Source organism: Pogoniulus pusillus, chromosome 10 (genome assembly GCF_015220805.1).
Source record: "Pogoniulus pusillus isolate bPogPus1 chromosome 10, bPogPus1.pri, whole genome shotgun sequence".
Lineage (NCBI taxonomy): Eukaryota > Metazoa > Chordata > Aves > Piciformes > Lybiidae > Pogoniulus > Pogoniulus pusillus.
This window is the reverse complement of record NC_087273.1, coordinates 7,585,513-7,603,909: the sequence shown is the minus strand read 5'-3', so window position 1 is coordinate 7,603,909 and position 18,397 is coordinate 7,585,513. Positions and strand designations below refer to the sequence as shown.

The 18,397-nt window shown below is 51.0% G+C and overlaps 1 protein-coding gene across 1 annotated transcript; it reads right to left on the bottom strand.

Moving 5' to 3' along the window:
• Window positions 1-149: 149 nt before the first annotated feature.
• Window positions 150-13,984, bottom strand: PPEF2 (protein phosphatase with EF-hand domain 2). Its single transcript, XM_064150444.1, has 16 exons — window positions 13,924-13,984; window positions 11,386-11,513; window positions 10,167-10,224; window positions 9,193-9,368; window positions 8,336-8,450; window positions 7,723-7,769; window positions 7,175-7,341; window positions 7,052-7,088; window positions 6,814-6,963; window positions 5,789-6,124; window positions 4,198-4,383; window positions 3,348-3,490; window positions 2,773-2,879; window positions 1,536-1,699; window positions 933-1,020; window positions 150-331 (listed from the first exon to the last, which is right to left on the bottom strand). The coding sequence occupies exons 1-16, from the start codon at window positions 13,982-13,984 to the stop codon at window positions 150-152; spliced, it is 2,145 nt and encodes a 714-aa protein (XP_064006514.1).
• Window positions 13,985-18,397: the final 4,413 nt, after the last annotated feature.

Genomic DNA, 18,397 nt, shown 5'->3' with positions numbered 1-18,397 from the left:
GTTCCCAGCCAGCAAAGCACTACTGGACCCTGCCTGCCTTTTCCCTGCTTGCCATCTGCAGGCACACTCTGCGGTGAGGTGAGGGAGGAAGCAGTCCCCAGGCTTTGCAAACACTCAAGGCATTGGACATGGTGACCCTGCTGGGGTTCTCACTCCTCTGCCTGCCTGACCAGGCGGAAGGCTTCGAGGAACTCGTTGAAGTCGATGTTCCCATCCTTATTGAAGTCGATGCTGCGCACCAAGTTGCTGATGCCATCATCTGTCAGCTCGATCTTCATGTGGGAGCTGAAGAGCTTCCAGGTGTGGTGGAACTCCTCAAACGAGATGAGACCTGTTGGAGAAGGAAGGCACAGCCACCTCAGCACAAGGTCACCATGGGCAGTGTTACCAGTCAGACCCTGCTCAGCATGTAAGGACCCCAGCTTAGCTTTGATCTCCCATCCCTGCTGCCTGCACATCCTATAGGAAGGGAAGAAGCCACTGAGTGTACATTCCATATGCTGCAACCAAATTCCTTGGCTCCAACATCACGTGAAGAAGTAAAGAGACATAATGCAATATGGGAGAAGGACAGAAGGCAAAGACTCATATTTTCTCTTTCCTGAGGTAATTTGCTGGAAATGACTGTTTGAAAGTAGGTTACAGTCAAGATCCTGAGCACTCTGCACTGCCATCAGTGTTCTCACCACAAGTTTTGCTCTGCTGAACTCCTCCAGAACAAGGAATTAGTCATTCTCTGCCTGGACTGCACCGTGCCTCAAAATGCAGCATGTGAGTGGAAGCATACAATGACATTTCAGAAGCTCTTCAAGGAAGACAAAGACCCAAGCTTGAAACCATTCAATAAAATTGCCTTTGTACATACTAAAGGAAGCCCCCAAGTAGAAAGGAACAACAGTGCAGTGCACAACATCTCCTGTACTCCTGCTTACCTGAGTGATCTTTGTCTATGATCCTGAATATGGTCTCCAGGTTGGATCTGTTTCGATAAATGACTTCCAGCAAGCTCGACTGGATGTGCTGAAAGACAACAAGGTCATACACTCCTTCTACCCTCCTGGCAGCCCTCTGCTTTATCTGAGCAGTTACTGCAGACATCACACATCAGTGGAAGTGGTTCCTGCTCTCCAGAGTTTGCCAGCAACAGACTTTGCATGCTGTGTGCCTTCTGAAAGAGGTCTGGGGTGGCTTGTGCCCTCTGTTACAGGCTGCATTATGGAACATCAAACAGAGCTTTGCTGGCCCAGCAGAGCAGAGAGTGACTGTGACTGTGGCTGTTAACCACTGCAGGGTTGTTTTTGCTGGGTGTGATTTAAGAAGTTGCAACTCAGGGAATGAAATAGAGCTTTCCTACTCAAAGTCTACATCTAGGTTTGATTCCACATGCATCGTCTGTTTCCACACAGACTCCTTGAATTCACACAAGCTTTTCCACTGACTCCAGGATGATTTGGGGTCATACAGAAGTCATCCTCTCCTTTCACACCATGGTGAGGATCTGGCGAGGTGCTATGATGGAAGAGGCAAGCCCTTACCTCTTGGCTGCGCTGTTCCATGGCCAAGTCATCCAGCCAGGACCTGTACTCCAGCATGCCATCTGCCGTACTGCGCACCAACTGCGGCCTCAGCATGCGCCAGGGCAGCCCCAGGCGCAGCACTGACTCCACAGCTGTTGCCCAGCTACTCAGCGTGATCCTTCCTGCAAGGAAAAGTCCTTGAGGCTTAGATGTTCAAGGAAAAGTGTGGACATGGCACTCACTCAGGGACATGGCATGATGGCCATGGTGCTGTTGGTTGGCAGTTGGATTTGATGATCTTGGAGGTCTCTTCCAGCCAAAACAATTTGATAAACAATAAGTATGTGAAAAGGGAGAGCCATGAGGACCCTGGAGAGAGAGGCAACTGACAACACTTTGAGGCAAAGCCAAAAGCCTAGAGCAGCACATAAACTTGGTCTACTGGATAGGGCTGGGTGCTAGGTTGGACTGGATGATCTCAGAGGTCTCTTCCAAACCGGTTGATTCTATGATTCTACCGTGCTGCTGCCAGCAGCAGCATCATTTCTCCAGCACATTTCAGCACTCTGGGACAATAGAAAGCCCTGCATGGCACTAGTGCTTCCTCAGTGACCCAGGCACATGGAAAAGACCCTGCTCTTATATAGCAGCTGCCCTTACAACTCAACTCATGTACAATTTTGCTACCAAGAAAGCAAGCACTGAAGCAGTCCTACCCCAAGGATGCAGTTCTAGCCAACCGCTGTGCCCTTTTCTGCCCTGGCCCACAACTGAGACAGATCTCAGCAGCTCATCTTGCTTGCTGTGCCAGCGGAACACTCCTGTCAGCCCGAGACCTGGCAACCCCAACTGTCGGCCCTCAGCTCCTTCCCCCAGGCTCTGACAGAGGCAGCTTCCATGGAGGACATCCCACACTGTTTTCTGAATGATTTTAGACTCAGAGAGACCATCCAACCCTTTCCAGAAGACAACAGACATGGTGCAGGTCACATTTTCCAGTGCTTCATGGATTGCTAGTACCAAGCCTAAACTACTACTCGTTAGGCTAATCACCTCTTGCTTACCCAGAACCCCCTTGTTACAAGGCCACTAACAGGTGCCCAACAGAGACACTGAATGGGACCAACACTGGTGAAGTCTGACACAGCCTCCCCCTGGGACAGTCACAGCCATCAGTGAGGAGACTCCCAACCAGCCACACACCCAACTTAGCCTCTTCAATCCTGTCCTCTCGGGGAATTCACCTGAGCTTTACCTGTGTTGTCCTTGTCGTAGGCCTTGAATGCACTGATGAGGGCTGAGGTGTGAGCAAAGAGCTTCTCCCGCAAGGCCCGAAAGGCTGACTCCTCCACCCTGCTGATTCTGGAGGATGCAGAGAAGAGAGCAGCACATTAAGGCCTCACCACAAAGCTGCACCTCCCCACTCCTCTGGCCTGTCTGTGGATCACCCAGCCCCTCACACAGCTGCTCTGCATGGCTACAGCTTCATCTCCACGCTCATGGCAAAGCACTGCACGCTTGCAGCACAGCTCCCTGCAGCACTCAATCCCTGCATCAATTTGTCAAGTGACAAAGCAGGAGGGACCTCAGGAAAGGGCACAGGTTAGAACCTGATGTTGAAAAGAGAAGCTGGAAAAATCAGAGTCCACTCCTGATCTTGTGAAGTGCCTTCCTCAACCCCTGAGCCTCCCTCAGTAACTTCTGCACAAAGCTCAGCTCCTTTGGCATTACTACTTAGAAACTCTAGCTGTAAAAGTTCAGCCCTAGAGTCAAACCTTCTCAGATGTCCCCAGGGTTTCCCTGTTGGAATGTTGCCCTGCAAAGCCTTGCCTTTGGGTCATGGTGAGAGTGTGGGCTGTCTTGTTCGCTTGGTACTGAACCAAATGGGGCACCAGGTCTGGTCCCAGCTTCACGTAGGCTCCCCTGTTGCTGCCAATCTCATAGTAGTTTGAGGCTGAAAATATGGTCAGCACCTAAGGCCCAAAAGAGAGATATCTGCAGTCAGTGCACACACATCACTGGTACAGCTGTCAGGGAAAGCAGGACAGCCAGCTGGAGTCAGGTATGAAAGCTCTGTGTGGAGAAGCATCAACAGGGTGGCAGCTGGCCTGGGAGCCTTACAGGTGTGAGATCCTGGAGGGCAGCGCTGGTCTTACATGGATTTGGCCATATGTGGGCCTTCTGCTGTTTCACTGCACTCTCCTGCCAAACTTCCACCCTCCACTGCAGTCAGCAGTCAAAGGTGTCCCTGCTGAGGCACTGAAGTGACTCTGAGAGCAAAACTGCTGCAACAGCCAAGTAACACCCTTTTGTACCTCGTCTTGGACCCCATCTTGGAGGTCTCTTCCAACCAAAACAAATCTGTGATTCTGTGGACTTCAGAAACAGCTTCAGCAATGGCACAAACAGGTCCAGGCCTTCTCTTAGCCCCACACCCAAGGACAACGTATCCCCAGCAGAGTAGGTGGCTCCTGTCTGGCCTAAGACCTCAACTGGGAACAGGCTTCAGTGGCTCCTGACAAGGCTGTTCAGCCATTTCCATATCTACTGCAAGCCTCAGTGCAGAGCTGGGAGGAGCCTGCAGAGCAGCCTGAGCTTGGCAGAGTGAGCCCAGGTGTCCTTCCCAAGCCTGCAGAGCAGCCTGAGCTTGGCAGGGTGAGCCCAGGTGCCCTTCCCTGACCTTGCGCTTGTGACAGAACTCATAGCCGTCCTGCTTGCACTCGTGGGAGCGGATGAGGAACTGCAGGCTGTGCTTCTTAAGGATCTTCTCTGTCACATCAGGCCCAAAGTAGCAGCCACCACCTCGCACCGTGTTGGCTGTGCAGCCCTCCTGAGGCATGGGGTCGCTCCAGAGGATGTCTAAAATCTGGAAGGATCAGAAAGGTTGGTGAATGAAGTGTGCAGGTATCACCCATCGTAGTCTACTGAGCACAAGTCTCCAAGTCTCTCCCTGGACTGCACAGGGACATGGAGGAGGTGACACTTGTTTGCCTGGAGCTACAGGCAGGTTCTTGGGGGAGGAGGAGTGTCCATAGGTGGGGCCTGATTCAAACTTTCCCTTTGCTGCCTCTAAGGTCCCAAAAAGCCTTGTTTGTGCCCTCCCATCCCAAGACACAGTTCCCAGGGCAAGAACACTCAGCAGATCCTGAAGCCATGAGCCAGCTTATTGCTAAACTCCTTTGCTTTCTAGCCAGGAGACTCCACTGCCCCCAGAAATGTTAAGTGCTGACTCAATAACCACCATTTGGATTGAAGTTTAATCCCTTTAACTCTGACCTCAATATGTAGCTTTCTGGTGATGAGGTGTGTGACAGGGGATGTCCTATGGAACGTGAAGAAGTGACAGTGGGTTTGGAGAGCACAGGAGAGGCTTACAGACTGGACTGACACAGAAACCCAACCTGCCCTTAGGCCTTAGAGCTGCATTTCAGTATCTGAAGGAGACCTACAGGAAGGCTGTTTGGGAGGGCCTGTGGTGACAGGACAAGGGGTAGTGGTTTGAAACGAGCAGATTTAGATTGGACATCAGGAAGTTCTATGCAACGAGGGTGGTGAGACACTGGAACAGGCTGCCCAGGGATGTGGTGGAGGTCCCATCCCTAGAGACATTCAAGGTCAAATTTGGTGGAGCCCTGAACAACCTCATCTAGTTGGAGGAGTCCCTGCTGACAACAGGGGAGTTGGACAAGATGGCCTTTGAGAGTCCCTTCCAACCTGATGCATTCTGTGATTCTGCATGCAGTAGGTAATGTAACTACAGGTGTCTGCAAACATCCTGTCACCTCCATCCTGCAGTGAATCCAGACCTTGCTGCCCCACTCTGTGCTTGAGCTGCAGCTCGATTTATACAGCAAAAGGGGCTCACTCTGACCCACCCTGGGCACAGAAAGGTGAACAGCCTGACTGGCAGGGGTAGGAGAAAGGCCCAGCAGCAGAGCAGCTAGCACCAAGGCTCTCCTAGGTGACTCATACAGCTCTTCAGCTGCTGGGTATAGCACAGGTCTGTAACAGAACATCCCCAAGCAGCAGAGGTGACAGGCTCGCAGGACAGCCCTTCCTGGCCACGACCAGCACCAGGCTGCCTCGGGGAAAGAGCCGGAGCTACACAGAGCCTCTCTGCCTGCTGCACTTCCTTGACTTCCACAGGAGCACCCAAAATCTCTCCCCAGAGAGGTCTGTGCACTAACTACTGCCGAGACTCCTTGGAAGGAAGCGAACCTGCAGGAGGCACCCCCAGCCCACCGAGCTCAGGTCCTGCTTCCAGCGCTCACCTGCTCGCACTCCTCCTGGCCAGTCCAGCAGGGCCCCTCCAAGTCTGCCAAGGAGACGGTGCTGGAGTAGGTGAGCTCCTCCGACTCGGACTCGCTGACGTCCACCAGGCGCCGGCAGCGGTCGATCTGCTCCTGCACGGTCTGCCGGACCCAGCGGGAGAACTCCTGCCTGTTGTCTGCGCTGGGAGCCTGCACTGGACGGGGCTGCGGGCACACGCCCCGGGCTGCCTCCTCCCCTGCCGCCTCTGCCTCTGCCTTGCTCTCGCCGTTTACTCCCTGAACCTCCACGCTTCTGTCCGAGTCCTTTCTTTGCTTCCCTCTTAAAACAGAAATAAACTGAAAGAGGTAAGGGAGAAAAGAGAGCTGGTCACACCTCTCGGAAACCTGCATCTCCAGCCGTCAAGTGACCTGAGCCTCCGAGCCCCCTTGGTGCCATCAGATGCTGATTAACCGTGGGAGGTAACCAGCGGTGTCCTCTCAGCTTGGTAGCTGGGCTATCACATCCATCACCACAGGTCTTCATTGGCTTTGTGGTGCTCAAACATTTCACTAAAGGTAGAGCACATGGATTTAAGCTGCAAGCTGGAGGAAGGACTAACTCCATTTGGAGAAAGGAAGTAGTAGTATCTCTCAACTGCAAAGTGAGGCAGAGACAAGTTACAGCATTCACCCAAATCCTGGAAATCTAGGGGGAGAACAAGGCTGAGGGAGCTGTAGAACAAAGCCTCATCATCACTGCATCTCAGTCAGCAGCTGCACATCTATCTTCCTGTGCCACTACCCACCACTTCCCTGGCTATGACCTTTACATCTTCCAGAAGCCAAGAAGGCTTCTTCCTTTCACACCCTGCACACACCCTTCAACCAAAGCAACCCTCTCCAAGCCTGTACCTATACACAGTTGGCTAGGAAGACCATCCCTTAGATTTGCCTCCTCAACAGCCAAGCTGGCATGCAGAGATAAGCTCCTCACCACAGATCAGCACCACCATTCTCTCTGGCAGGATCTAGGAGTTCAAACCTACTTTGTGCCTTTGAATTCTCTCAAGCACATCCAGGTCGGTGGTGTCAGAGATGCCCCCGTGTAGAATGAGGACTTTCTGATCAATCAGGGTGGCCAGGGGCAGCCAGCAGAAGACATTCTGAATCATCCTCAAGATCTTCTTCCCATGCACCTAGGAGGGCAGATCAGAAAGGAAAAGATGAAGATCAAACCTTCAAAACCCACATCTCACTTGGGAAGGGAGACAAATGTCTGTTTACCTTGTACTTCTGCATGACTTCCTTGGTAAAACCATAGCTGAGGGAAGAGGAGAAAGGCAGTTGAGTAGGATTGCCCAGTGGCACTCCTGGCATCACCACCACAGCCCCACCCTGGCCCCGTACCGTAAGTTGACCATGTGGTCCTCGTGGTTGCCGCGGTTGAGGTGAACCTCCTTTGGGTAGATCAGGAGGAAGGTGAAGAGGACAATGAGGATCTCCAGGGACTGTTTGCCTCTGTCTACAAAGTCCCCATTGAACACGTAGGACTTGGCAGGGGAGGGAAGGCCATTCTGGAAAGACAAGGGACAGGTGGGTGTTGCAAGTGGGGCCTCCCCACCACCTCCAGGTAGCTTCCCTCACTCCTGTCCCAGGTCACCTTATACAGCAGATCCTGACTTATTTTTACCCTGGCAAATACACTGGGCAGTGGAAGGTGGCAGTCAGAAAGGGTTGCCACTGATGTCAGCAGGCACACCACTGCCACTTCCCAGAGGTACAAGTGTGTCAAGTTTCAGAGTCAGCATGGGAAGCAGCTGCTGCTTTGAGAAGCCATCTACAACCCATCAGACCCACCTGGAGAATCACACCTGAAGGGCCCAATTCTGCAAAGACCTCACAGCATAACCCCTGGGTTAGCTCACAGTGCCTGGCCAGCCAGCTCCCCAGCCTACCTTATGAAATATGAGGAACAAGTCATCCAGCTGGCCATGCAAGTCTCCTAGTAGGCACAGAAAGACAAGTCACAGTGTGTTTAACTTAAAAAGCCACCCAGACCAAGCAGACCCAGGGCCATGATGCAGCCACACTCCCTGCAGTCTCCAGAGCAGCCTGCAGAAGCACACAGCATCACCCACTGATTTTAGACAGCCAGCCCCCAACTGCCTTTTGGTGCAACACAGCTCTCCTCTCAAGGAACACAAAGTGATAAGGCAAGATGAAATGGCCTCAAGTAGCACCAGGGAAGGTTTGGATTGGATACTGGGGACAGTTTCTTCCCTCAAAGAATTCTCAAGCCCTGGAACAGGCTGCCCAGGGCACTGTTGGAGTCCCTATGCCTGCAGGGGTTTAAAAGAGGCAGAGGTGTGGTGCTGAGGGATGCGGTTTGGTGGTGACCTGGTAGTGCTGGGTTGGACTTGATCTTAAAAATCTCTTCCAGCTGGAATGATTCTCTGATTCTACTTTGCATTTGTGCTCCACTCTCAGTACAGAGGAAGCCAAAATGCTCCAGACACCACTGATATCCTTCCCACCCCTTCCACAAGTGTGTCCCCCACCCAGACCTACCGCACACGGTCACCTCCTCGCTGTAGCAGGTGGAGACGTGGCTGATGTTTGGCAACTGCTTGAGATGCTTCCTGGTCTCATGTAGAAGGTTTAAGACATAGCGAGCGTGGAGCTGCTACTAGGAGAAAGTGAGGGGATTAAAGCAGGAAATAAGTGACCTCTGTCTGCAAAGACCCCCCCAAGGACCCACCACAAGAGGCTGGCTGGCAGAAACTCTCAGTGGGACAACTTGCAGGCTTCCCAACAAGATGAGGCAACTACTGGGAAACAGCAGGATGGAAGAGACTCACCCAGTGCAGCCCAGGGCTGGCAAGAGGAACCCAAAAGCCCAGATCCCCAGCACCACTTCCTAGAGCAGCAGGACTTCCACCCAGCCCAGTATCACAGGTAAGGAGCTGCTCCTCTAGACCTTCCTTAGCCTTGTCCATATTAAAGCAGGCCTTGAGCTGCTGCGTGTCTTGCAGGAGGCAGGCATTTAACATCAGTCAGGACACAAAAGACCTTCGTTCTAGAGGTGGGTTTGGGTGGAGAAGGGTAGTTTTGGCCTGTTCTGCAGTTCATCACTGTGACTGAGGGCTGGCAACAGAACACTGCAGCTGTACAAGGACTTGCAAAGTTAGAGCTGCTGAACTGGTACCAAAACACATCTTACATTTTAAATATCACAGTAACCTGGCATGAGACAATTTCCATCAGCTCTTCCCCTCCTAGACCTTTTTGGTTTTGACAGTTTGAGGTACTGCAGCAAAAAAAGCAACAGAATCTTTCAACATGGAAGGTGTTGGTTTAGACCCAAATTCTCTGAGCAGGGATGCAGGGCAGATAAGGAGAAATGTGGTTGCATTGGGGCTCCTTACTTGTTTCTGCTTGAATGCTTCCAGCAAGGCAGTGGCGTGGTCAGGAAGGAGTGGGAAAGAGAGATGGGGTCCAGTGTAGGAGTCTGGCACCTCTATGCATTCATAGTCACAGTATTTTTCCAGCTCTGCCTCTTTGAAGCTTTCCCCACTTAGAAACATACGACTGATAAAATCCCCTGGATGGCAGAGGGGTTGGTTTGAAAGAGAGAAAGACACAAAAAAAGCAACCAGTTGAAGCTGGGTTAAGACACCACTTCTAGTAATTTGCTACAGAAAATGACTCTTTGGTTGCTGGGACATCTCAGAACCCAGCTCAACGAGCAGAACATTGCTGTCCTGTTCTACACAGGCACTGAAACCAGATGTTCCTCAGCATTGCTGGAAAATATGTAGAGGGGTGGTAAGAAAAAGGGTGCCAGCTTGAAAGGAAGGAGCCAAGACTTCAGCAGGTTGTGGTCAGCAAAGTAAATCGTTGATGCATAGTTCATATTGATTCTCTGTCCTCAGATTTCAGAGCTAAGCTCATTAGCAAGTTCCCAGCACTAAACAATATCAGCAAATGCTCTCTGCAGCTACAGGAAGCTACTGAAAGAGTTCTCACAGCTCTTCTGCCCTCCTGCCCCAGTTTTAGGTGAGAAAGTCAATATAAAACAGCCAGCTCAGAGCACAGCTTCCTAGGCACAGATTCCCTTGCTTCAGAAATGGGCTGTGCAAAGCCCTGCTTACCAGGGCAGACTCTGAGAGAACAACCTGAGCCTTACTCCCCTTTCCCCTAAGGAGCTGGAATTGCCCCACATTCCTTGTACAGTCTGCAGACAATCCTCTCCCTATCCAAATTCCCTATGCCATCACTCTTTAGAGTCTTTTGATCCCCTTTGCCATCCTAAAGGGACAGCACTGGGTCATGAATCAACACGGGGTGTAACCTTCTGAGCTGCTGGTGCTACACCTACAAGGGGCACAGAGAAACTTACTCTCTTTACTGCTGCTCGGTGTGAAGTGGTCCATAAGGTAACTGAAGAAGTTGTGAAGCTGCAGGAAGAGAAAGAGCCCATCACCATTCACCCAGGGCTGGAATCCTGCAGAGTGGCAGCTGAACATCACCTTTATGGAAGTCTTATCTGTGCCCTTCCCGTGTTGGCTCACACTTCCCACAAATCCATCTGTGCTGACTGTAGTCTGAATATCACAGAAGGCACCAGCTCAGAAGGGACCCACAGAGCTCATCTTGTCTAACCCCCCTGCAGTCAGCAGAAACACATCCAACTACAACAGGCTGCTCAGGGCCCCATCAAGTTTGACCCACGGATGGGGCCTCAACCACACTTCTGGGAAGCCTGTTCCAGCATTTCTGCACCCTCATTGTGAAGAACTTCCTCCTGGTGTCTGATAAGGAGGAATATCTGCTGCTGAAATCAAACAAGTAGCTTTACCTTCAGCAGACAGAAGTACACCTCCAAGCCCCCCCTCTCCCCACCTGGCAGCAAGGCAAATGTGTAAGAGAATATATGATTGTAAAGACATGGAGCTACTGGAGTGGGTCCAGGTAAGACCATGAAGATGGTCAGAGCACTGGAGAACTTCCCCTATGGGGACAGGTTAGGAGAGTTGGGGCTGTTCAGCCTGGAGAAGGCTCCAGGGAGACTTTAGAGCAGCCTTCCAGTACCTGAAAGGAGCTACAGGAGAGCTGAGGAGGGACTTTTGACAAGGGCTTGGAGTGACAGGATGAGAGGTAATGGCTTTGAGCTGGGAGAGGGGAGATTGAGAGTGGAAATGAGGAAGAAATTCTTGACAGTGAGGGTGGTGAGACACTGGCACAGATTGCCCAGGGAGCTGGTGGCTGCCCCCTCCCTGGAGGTGTTCAAGGCCGGGTTGGATGAGGCCTTGAGCAACCTGGTCTGGTTGAGAGGTGTCCCTGTCCATGGCAGGGGGATTTGAGCTGGATGATGTTGAAGGTCCCTTCCAACTCAAACCATTCTGTGAGTGTATGAGTATTGAAGTGAAAGTCTAACAAAGCAGCTGGGCTTGCCTGTCTCCTTCGGTGTCAGGAAGCCTCACAATGTCAGATGGTCCTTGTGGCTTTCTTCCAAGGCTCATCATGTAGGGTTTCATCAGGCAGAACAGGCAGGAAATCAACAGGCTACTCCCCCTCCCTAAGTATCATCCTACCTACCCCTTTCCTTGGCACCTCACCTTGATCTGATCCTGCTCACAGGCGTACTCGATGGACTGGAAGATCCTCCAGGTGCAGCGGCGCCGCATCTCCAGCCGAGCCACGTGGCGCCGGTACCACTGCTGGATCAGCACCGCTGCCTTGAAAGCTGGGGGACAAAACCACAACCAGCTGCTGAGCTCAGCTAGCTTACCCTGCCAGCAGCTGCTCCCTTCCTTCCCCACCCTGGAAACTGAAGAGAGAGACACCTTTCTGTTTCAGGAGCAAAGGTAAAGATGAAGTTAAAAAAGACCCACTTCATAACACCGCATTGCAGGAGGTTGGTCTGACCTGACCAGACACCTCCAAAGCACTCCTGACCATCCTCACTCCCCAGCAGCAGTGTTAACAACTTATTAGGGCCTGCACAGCCAAGTATCTTCTTCAGTGTTATTAGACACTTTCCTCCCTTTCTGCCTTGATCATTTTCAGGTCTTACACTGTAGGTAACTGAGGCCTCAGGAAACCAGAGATCTAACTGAGCCCACACAAGGGGTTGGGGGAAAACAAGACAGAAAGTCCCCTTCCAGAGCCTTGAAAATAGGGGAGTTGTCTACCTTTCTGTAAGCCAAGCAACTGCTTCAGTCAGCTTTTGTAGTTCTGGACAAAGTGGAGAAAGGTTCTCCACTAACACATAAATGTTACCATACCACTGGAATAAAGACAGAATTAACACCCACAGTGAAGAAAAGGGAGCCAGCCACTTTGTGACACAGAAGGAACAAAATGCCAGGAATTTCCAGTGTCTGGTTGTGCTTCACCCCCCAGGCAGCATTAGCACCAGGCTCTTCCCTCCACATTGTGGCCGTTTGCCCTGGGCTTTAACACGTAACCTTTCCTCTGCATTTCCCCAGTGCCAGCGTTTTGTATCTCAGATGTCTACACGTTTAAAGGGATGCACATTGGTGCAGCTAAACAGCTGCTGTTTCAAGTACACATACCCCTAGAAACTCTTCCATCTACAGGATGGGGACAGGAGTGACAGGGCTAGCTCGGGTTTGCCATCTGGTTTGAGAGAGAGCAGTTTGGGTGTGGGCTGGGAAAGCTTTATAAAGAGAAGGAAGTCACCACCCCTACTCCAAAGGCTGCTAAGTGCTGGTAAAAGACAGAGAGTTCAGAAGAATGCAATTAGCCTGCTCTAGTGATGTAAGATAAACCACCCTCCATGGACCTCAGCAGAAACACTGAGCCTTCCCTCAACTGGAGATCCTGATGGTTTCTGCATTGCAAACAATAATCCTCAATGATGTTATTATTACAGCACCAGAAGCTGCAGAGCAGAGCAGTTGGAACTGAGTCACAGGGAAGTCACAGGCAAAGAGGTAAGACTTGGCCAGCCTAAATTCAATATGATGTAGAGATTCTTTGCCTGAGCCTTAGACCTCGTTGAGAAAATGCTTATTGACCTGCTGGGCTATGACAGAGTTAGGAAGGCTGACTTGTTTCATGCAGTTTGGTGCTGCTGATGCTACCCCTTCAAGCCTCCTTTGTAACAGACCCTACAAAGAAACGTTCCTGCCTGCACAGTCATTTGGCTGGCAGTAAACAGCTTCTAGGTGTCTTGCATTCCTCTAGCAGGGGATAAATGCCTAGCAGGCATAAATGTCTAGTTAGTGTGCTAGGAATCAGATGTAGTTCAGCTGAGCCCTGAGCAGAAACTCATAGTTATGACTCCACATCTACCAGATCCTTTGGAACATTCATGTTTAACTCCCTGTGAAAGCCTCCTTTATCAAGCACCCAGTGAGCCCAGGTACCACCATCCACAGCATTTTAACTCCAGATAGGCAAGGCTTTGGGGTTTTGAGGCTGCTTTTTAACAGAGACTGTCTCTGCACCTGAAAGAGTCAGGCATTGTAATTCACCAGCTTACCTGGGTGAGTTCCATCTGTCAGTGTTTGTACCAGTTCAGGGAAAAAATAATAAGGGAGAGAAAGATTTATCCACACTTTATGAGGATCCAAGCAGCCAAGTGGTTCATACAGCATCACAGAAGCTATGGCAGCATGGCAAAGGGGCAGCACTCAAACCAAAATGTGCCTGTTCACACTGGCAGTATAGTTCAGCTGTTACAGGAGGGGTCTGCACCCTCCTTCTGGTTCCCTATCCCCTTCACACCAGTTGAACAGAGCTCTGTCCATCAGAAACAGCCTCTGGGCCTTGTACAAGGGGGACAGGGCAGCAGCTGGCAGGTTACACTTGGGTGGAAAGTCCTAATCAGTTCCACATCTGCAGATCACCACATCTGCAGGGTCTGAGAACCCAGCAGATAGAATTCATTCAGATCACCAGATCTGCAGGGTCTGAGAACCCAGCAGATAGAATTCATTCAGATCACCAGATCTGAAGGGTCTGAGAACCCAGCAGATAGAATTCATTCAGATAGCAGAGACTCCTGGTCACAGGACACCAAAAGGCATCACCTCACCTCAGTACTATCAAGAAACCCAAGGATCTCAGCAATCTCCCAGTGCCACCTGCAGGAGCAGGCAGAGATCACTTCCCAAGGTATCACTCACCATTTTCAGACTTCTGCAGGGAGTACTTGTCCTCAGCATTTACAGAGCTACCAGATCCCATCTTCTCCAGCCACTGCTCCCACAACGTTGCAGACTGGCCCAGTCTCACCAAAACCACCAGAGAGATGCAGGAAAGACCATTTGGTCAGAAGCAAAACAGCTGCCACATGTCCCACAGTGCTGAGAGTCTGTTAGCAAATACATTGACACTGAATAAGATCAACAAGCAGCTGCCCTGTCTTGTGCCCAAGTACATCATCCACTACTTTGTGGCCAAAGAGGCCAGTGGTGTCCTGAGGCACAAGAAAAGTGTGTCCAGCAGGTTAAGGGAGGTTCTTCTCCCCCTCTACTCTGCTCTGGTAAGACTACACCTGGAAAACTGTGTCCAGTTTTGGGCTCCCCAGTTCAAGAGAGACAGGGATTTGCTGGAGAGAGTCCAGCACAGAGATATGAGGATGATTGGACTTGGACATCTCTCAGAAAGACTGAGAGACCTGGGTCTTGAGTGGAGAGGCTGAGAAGGGACCTTATCAGTGTCTGCAAGTATCAGTGGGGTGGGTGTCAAGATGAAGGTGCCAAGCTCTGTTCAGTGGTGTCCACATTTCTTGAAGACCTCCAGGGATGGGGACTCCACCACCATCCTGGGCAGCCTGTTCCAATCCCTGACCACTCTTGCAGCAAAGAAATTGTTCCTAATCTCCAATCCAAACCTCCCCTGGCACAGTTTCAGGCCATTCCCTCTCACCATATCACCTAGGCAGAAAAGACCCAGCCCCCAAAGCTGACTCCTAGGAGGACTCTCAGGGAAGATGGGATTCATGTATCACCTGTGCAACAGAATCCCCACTAGACCATTTCACAGGCATTTGAACAACTGAGGGAGGAGATGAACAAAATGTGCAAGGCAGTGAGAGTTCACTAAAAAAAAAAAAAGACATATTGGAGGGAAAGAGAAGTTTTCAGTTCTGCTAGAACATGTCCAGGTGGGTTTTGAATATCTCCACAGATGGAGACTCCACCACCTCCTAGGGAGAAGACAGAATCATAGAATCAGTCAGGGTTGGAAGGGACCACAAGGAGCAGCCAGTTCCAACTCCCCTGCCATGCCCAGGGACACTCTACCCTAGAGCAGGCTGCACACAGCCTCATCCAGCCTGGCCTCAAACACCTCCAGCCATGGGGCCTCAACCACCTCCCTGGGCAACCCATTCCAGCCTCTCACCACTCTCATGCTCAACAACTTCCTCCTCACTTCCAGTCTTACTCTCCCCACCTCCAGCTTTGCTCCATTCCCCCCAGTCCTGTCACTCTCTGAGAGCCTAAAAAGTCCCTCCCCAGCTTTTTTGTAGGCCCCTTTCAAATACTGGAAGGCCACAAGATGGTCACCTGGGAGCCTCCTCTTCTGCAGACTGCACAGCCCCAACTCTTTCAGTCTGTGCTCACAGCAGAGCTGCTGCAGCCCTCTCAGCATCCTCCTGGCCCTGCTCTGGACACACTCCAGCATCTCCACATCCCTCTTGTAATGGGGGCTCCAGAACTGGATGCAGTACTCCAGGTGGGGTCTCAGCAGAGCAGAGGAGGAGAATCCCCTCCCTGGTCCTGCTGGCCACACTTCTGCTGCTGCAGCCCAGGCTCTGGTTGGCTTTCTGGGCTGCTGCTGGCTCATGTTGAGCTTCTCCTCCAGCAGCACCCCCAAGTCCCTCTCCTCAGGGCTGCTCTCCAGCCACTCACTGCCCAGCCTGGATTTGTGCTTAGGACTGCCCCGACCCAGCTGCAGGATCTTGCACTTGGTCTTGTTGAACTTCATGAGGTTGGCTTGTGCCCACCTCTGCAGCCTGCCCAGGTCCCTCTGGATGGATCCCTGCCCTCCAGCCTGGCTGCTGCACCACACAGCTTGGTGTCAGCAGCAAACTTGCTGAGGGTGCACTCAGTGCCTCTGTCCATGGCACCCACAATGACGTTGAACAAGACTGGTCCCAGGCCTGATCCCTGAGGGACTCTGCTTGTCAGTGGCCTCCACTTGGCCATGGAGCCATTGACAGCCACTCTTTGGGTGCAGCCATCAAGCCAGTTCTTCACCCATCTGGTGCTCCACTCATCAAACCCATGTGTCACCAGCTTGGAGACCAGGATGTGGTGTGGGACAGTGTCAGGTCCAGGTAAATGACATCAGTTGCTTGTCTCTGTTGTTAAGCAACAGTTTAAGGGGCAGAGATTAATTAATTCAAACTGAAATCAAACACTTCTCCCAGGAATAAAAATGCCAGTTAGTGCTAGGGGAAGTGATGATCCTGCCTTGCCCTCCTGGACTAACACCTGTGAGTGCCCCACGTGTCCAGCAGGCTGGGCACAGCTCATGGCTGGAAAAGAGATGGTGAAGCTTGGTTTATCTTAACTCACCTCTGCACCTGCACACTCCCTACTGTGCCACAGAGGAGAATTTCAGATAGAAACCCTCCCAGCTGCAGCCTTATACAGCTTGCAAGATGAAACAGAATGTTTCACCCCTAACTAAGGCTTCTGAACACAGAAGATTGCTACAGAGAAATCCAAAGGAAAATGCAACTTACCTGGCTGCCAGCTTCTAACTGATGGAGGTAGCAACACAACAGCAGCTCTCCACTTTGGAAATGCTTGTTTCTGTTCAGTACTTGATGTAATCTCTTGGATTACAGATTCAGGAGCTCCTCAGAACCTGCCTGGGGCAGGCAGCAGGAAGCTCCATGCCTTCCAGTGCAGCCCCTGCGACTTATTTACTGCACATTTCTTTTGAGCAGCCTTAAGAATCCTCTCTCATGTGATGCTTAAGAAAGGCTACAGCTCTGAAATGGATTAGGATTACTGAAGAGGATTACAACTGAGACATACAGTACCTTGGCCTCTCTCATCTCGCCAATCAGCTCCTACACACTTTCTAGTTGCCTTTTGCTAAAGACAAACTACTGGAGGGAAAGAGAATTTCAAGCTTCACCCATTCCCTGTCTTGGGCTGAAACATCTTTTGGCCTTTGTAGCTAAAGAATCTGTAGTGCAGAAGCAAAAGGCTGGAGGAAGCAAGGGAAATGTATTTAAGTTAGTTCTGTTTAGTTAGTTAACAATGCTAAGTGATTCATCTGACCAGGTTTGAGAAAGCAGAGGAGGTGCTTTATTTCCTGGCCTCTAAAATGCAGGCAGAAAAGACAGATGAAATCTCCAACAGCTTCAAATAACACAACCAAGCCTCCTCTTTTAGAAACAAACATCCCACCAAGCCCTCCAAAAACCACCACTGAATATTTCCAGCATTGTTAAGGGTGTTTTTGTTGAAAATATGACCAACCTTGGTCTGCATTTTCATTCAGTCCTATCACATTTCATAGGCTAAATCATTCTCACACTAAAGCAGCTCAACACCTTGCATGGGTTCCATCAGCTAGTTTGTGGTATCTGTCCTTTACCACCTTCTGCTTCCAAAGGCCTGCAGTGGCAGGACAAGGGCAATGATTTGAAATGAGAGCAGAGCAGATTGAGATTGGATGTGAAGAACAAGTTCTGCACCATGAGGGTGCTGGAACACTGCAACAGGTTGCCCAAGGAGGGAGTTGAGGCTCCATCCCTGGAGATACTCAAGGTCAGGCTCGACAGGGCTCAGAGCAGCCTGCTCTAGTGGAGGATGTCCCTGCTGACTGCAAGAGGCTTGGAGTGGATGACTTTTGGAGGTCCCTTCCAACCCAACCCATTCTGTGATGCTGTGGGGTTTTTTTGGCAAGCAGGGTGTCTGAACATTGCTAAATGGATGAAATGCAAGGCTTTAAGACCCCAATTTAAAAGTAAAAAGCAAACTGAAAGACTTCTTCACACCTAGCTTCTTTTGTTCAAATCTGAAAGACCCCTCACATTTCCCAGACCTGCTCTGAGCAAATTCTGACCAGCTGATGAGCCACAAACACTACAGGAGCAGACAAATGTTTTCTGGATGTCCTTAGGTACCAAGTATTTCTCTGCTCCAGCTCTGTTTGTACACATGAAGCCAAATCCACTTGATTAGAGGAGCTGGGCACATCACTGCCAGCAGATAATCAGCCTAATGCTGCTGAGGTCAAGAAGACTGCACAGCTACACCTGTACAGAGCCTTTTGTCTTTGCTTGTGGGTGGCTGTTATGTAAGGAAAACCTGCTGGGATGGGGAGCTGATGCCTGTTCTGGGATTTAAAGCAACATCACTCTGAACTCAAGACATCTCCTGGCCATTCTCAGTCACATCTTCCTCCAGGAACTGTGTCTCAGCTGCGTCATTCTGGCATAGGACTGCTCACATCATGGTGCAAACTGGGTCAAGGCAAAGCCTGCAGCACCTTTATCCAGGTGGAGGATGCAGGTAAGTAGGTCAGCCAGACTCAGCAGCAGGAGATAGAGGGCCCACAGCTGCAGAAGGCTCTCAGGAACCGTTTGCAGAACTGGTGTGCACGCAGTGCAGGTGACATCACACCTATCTC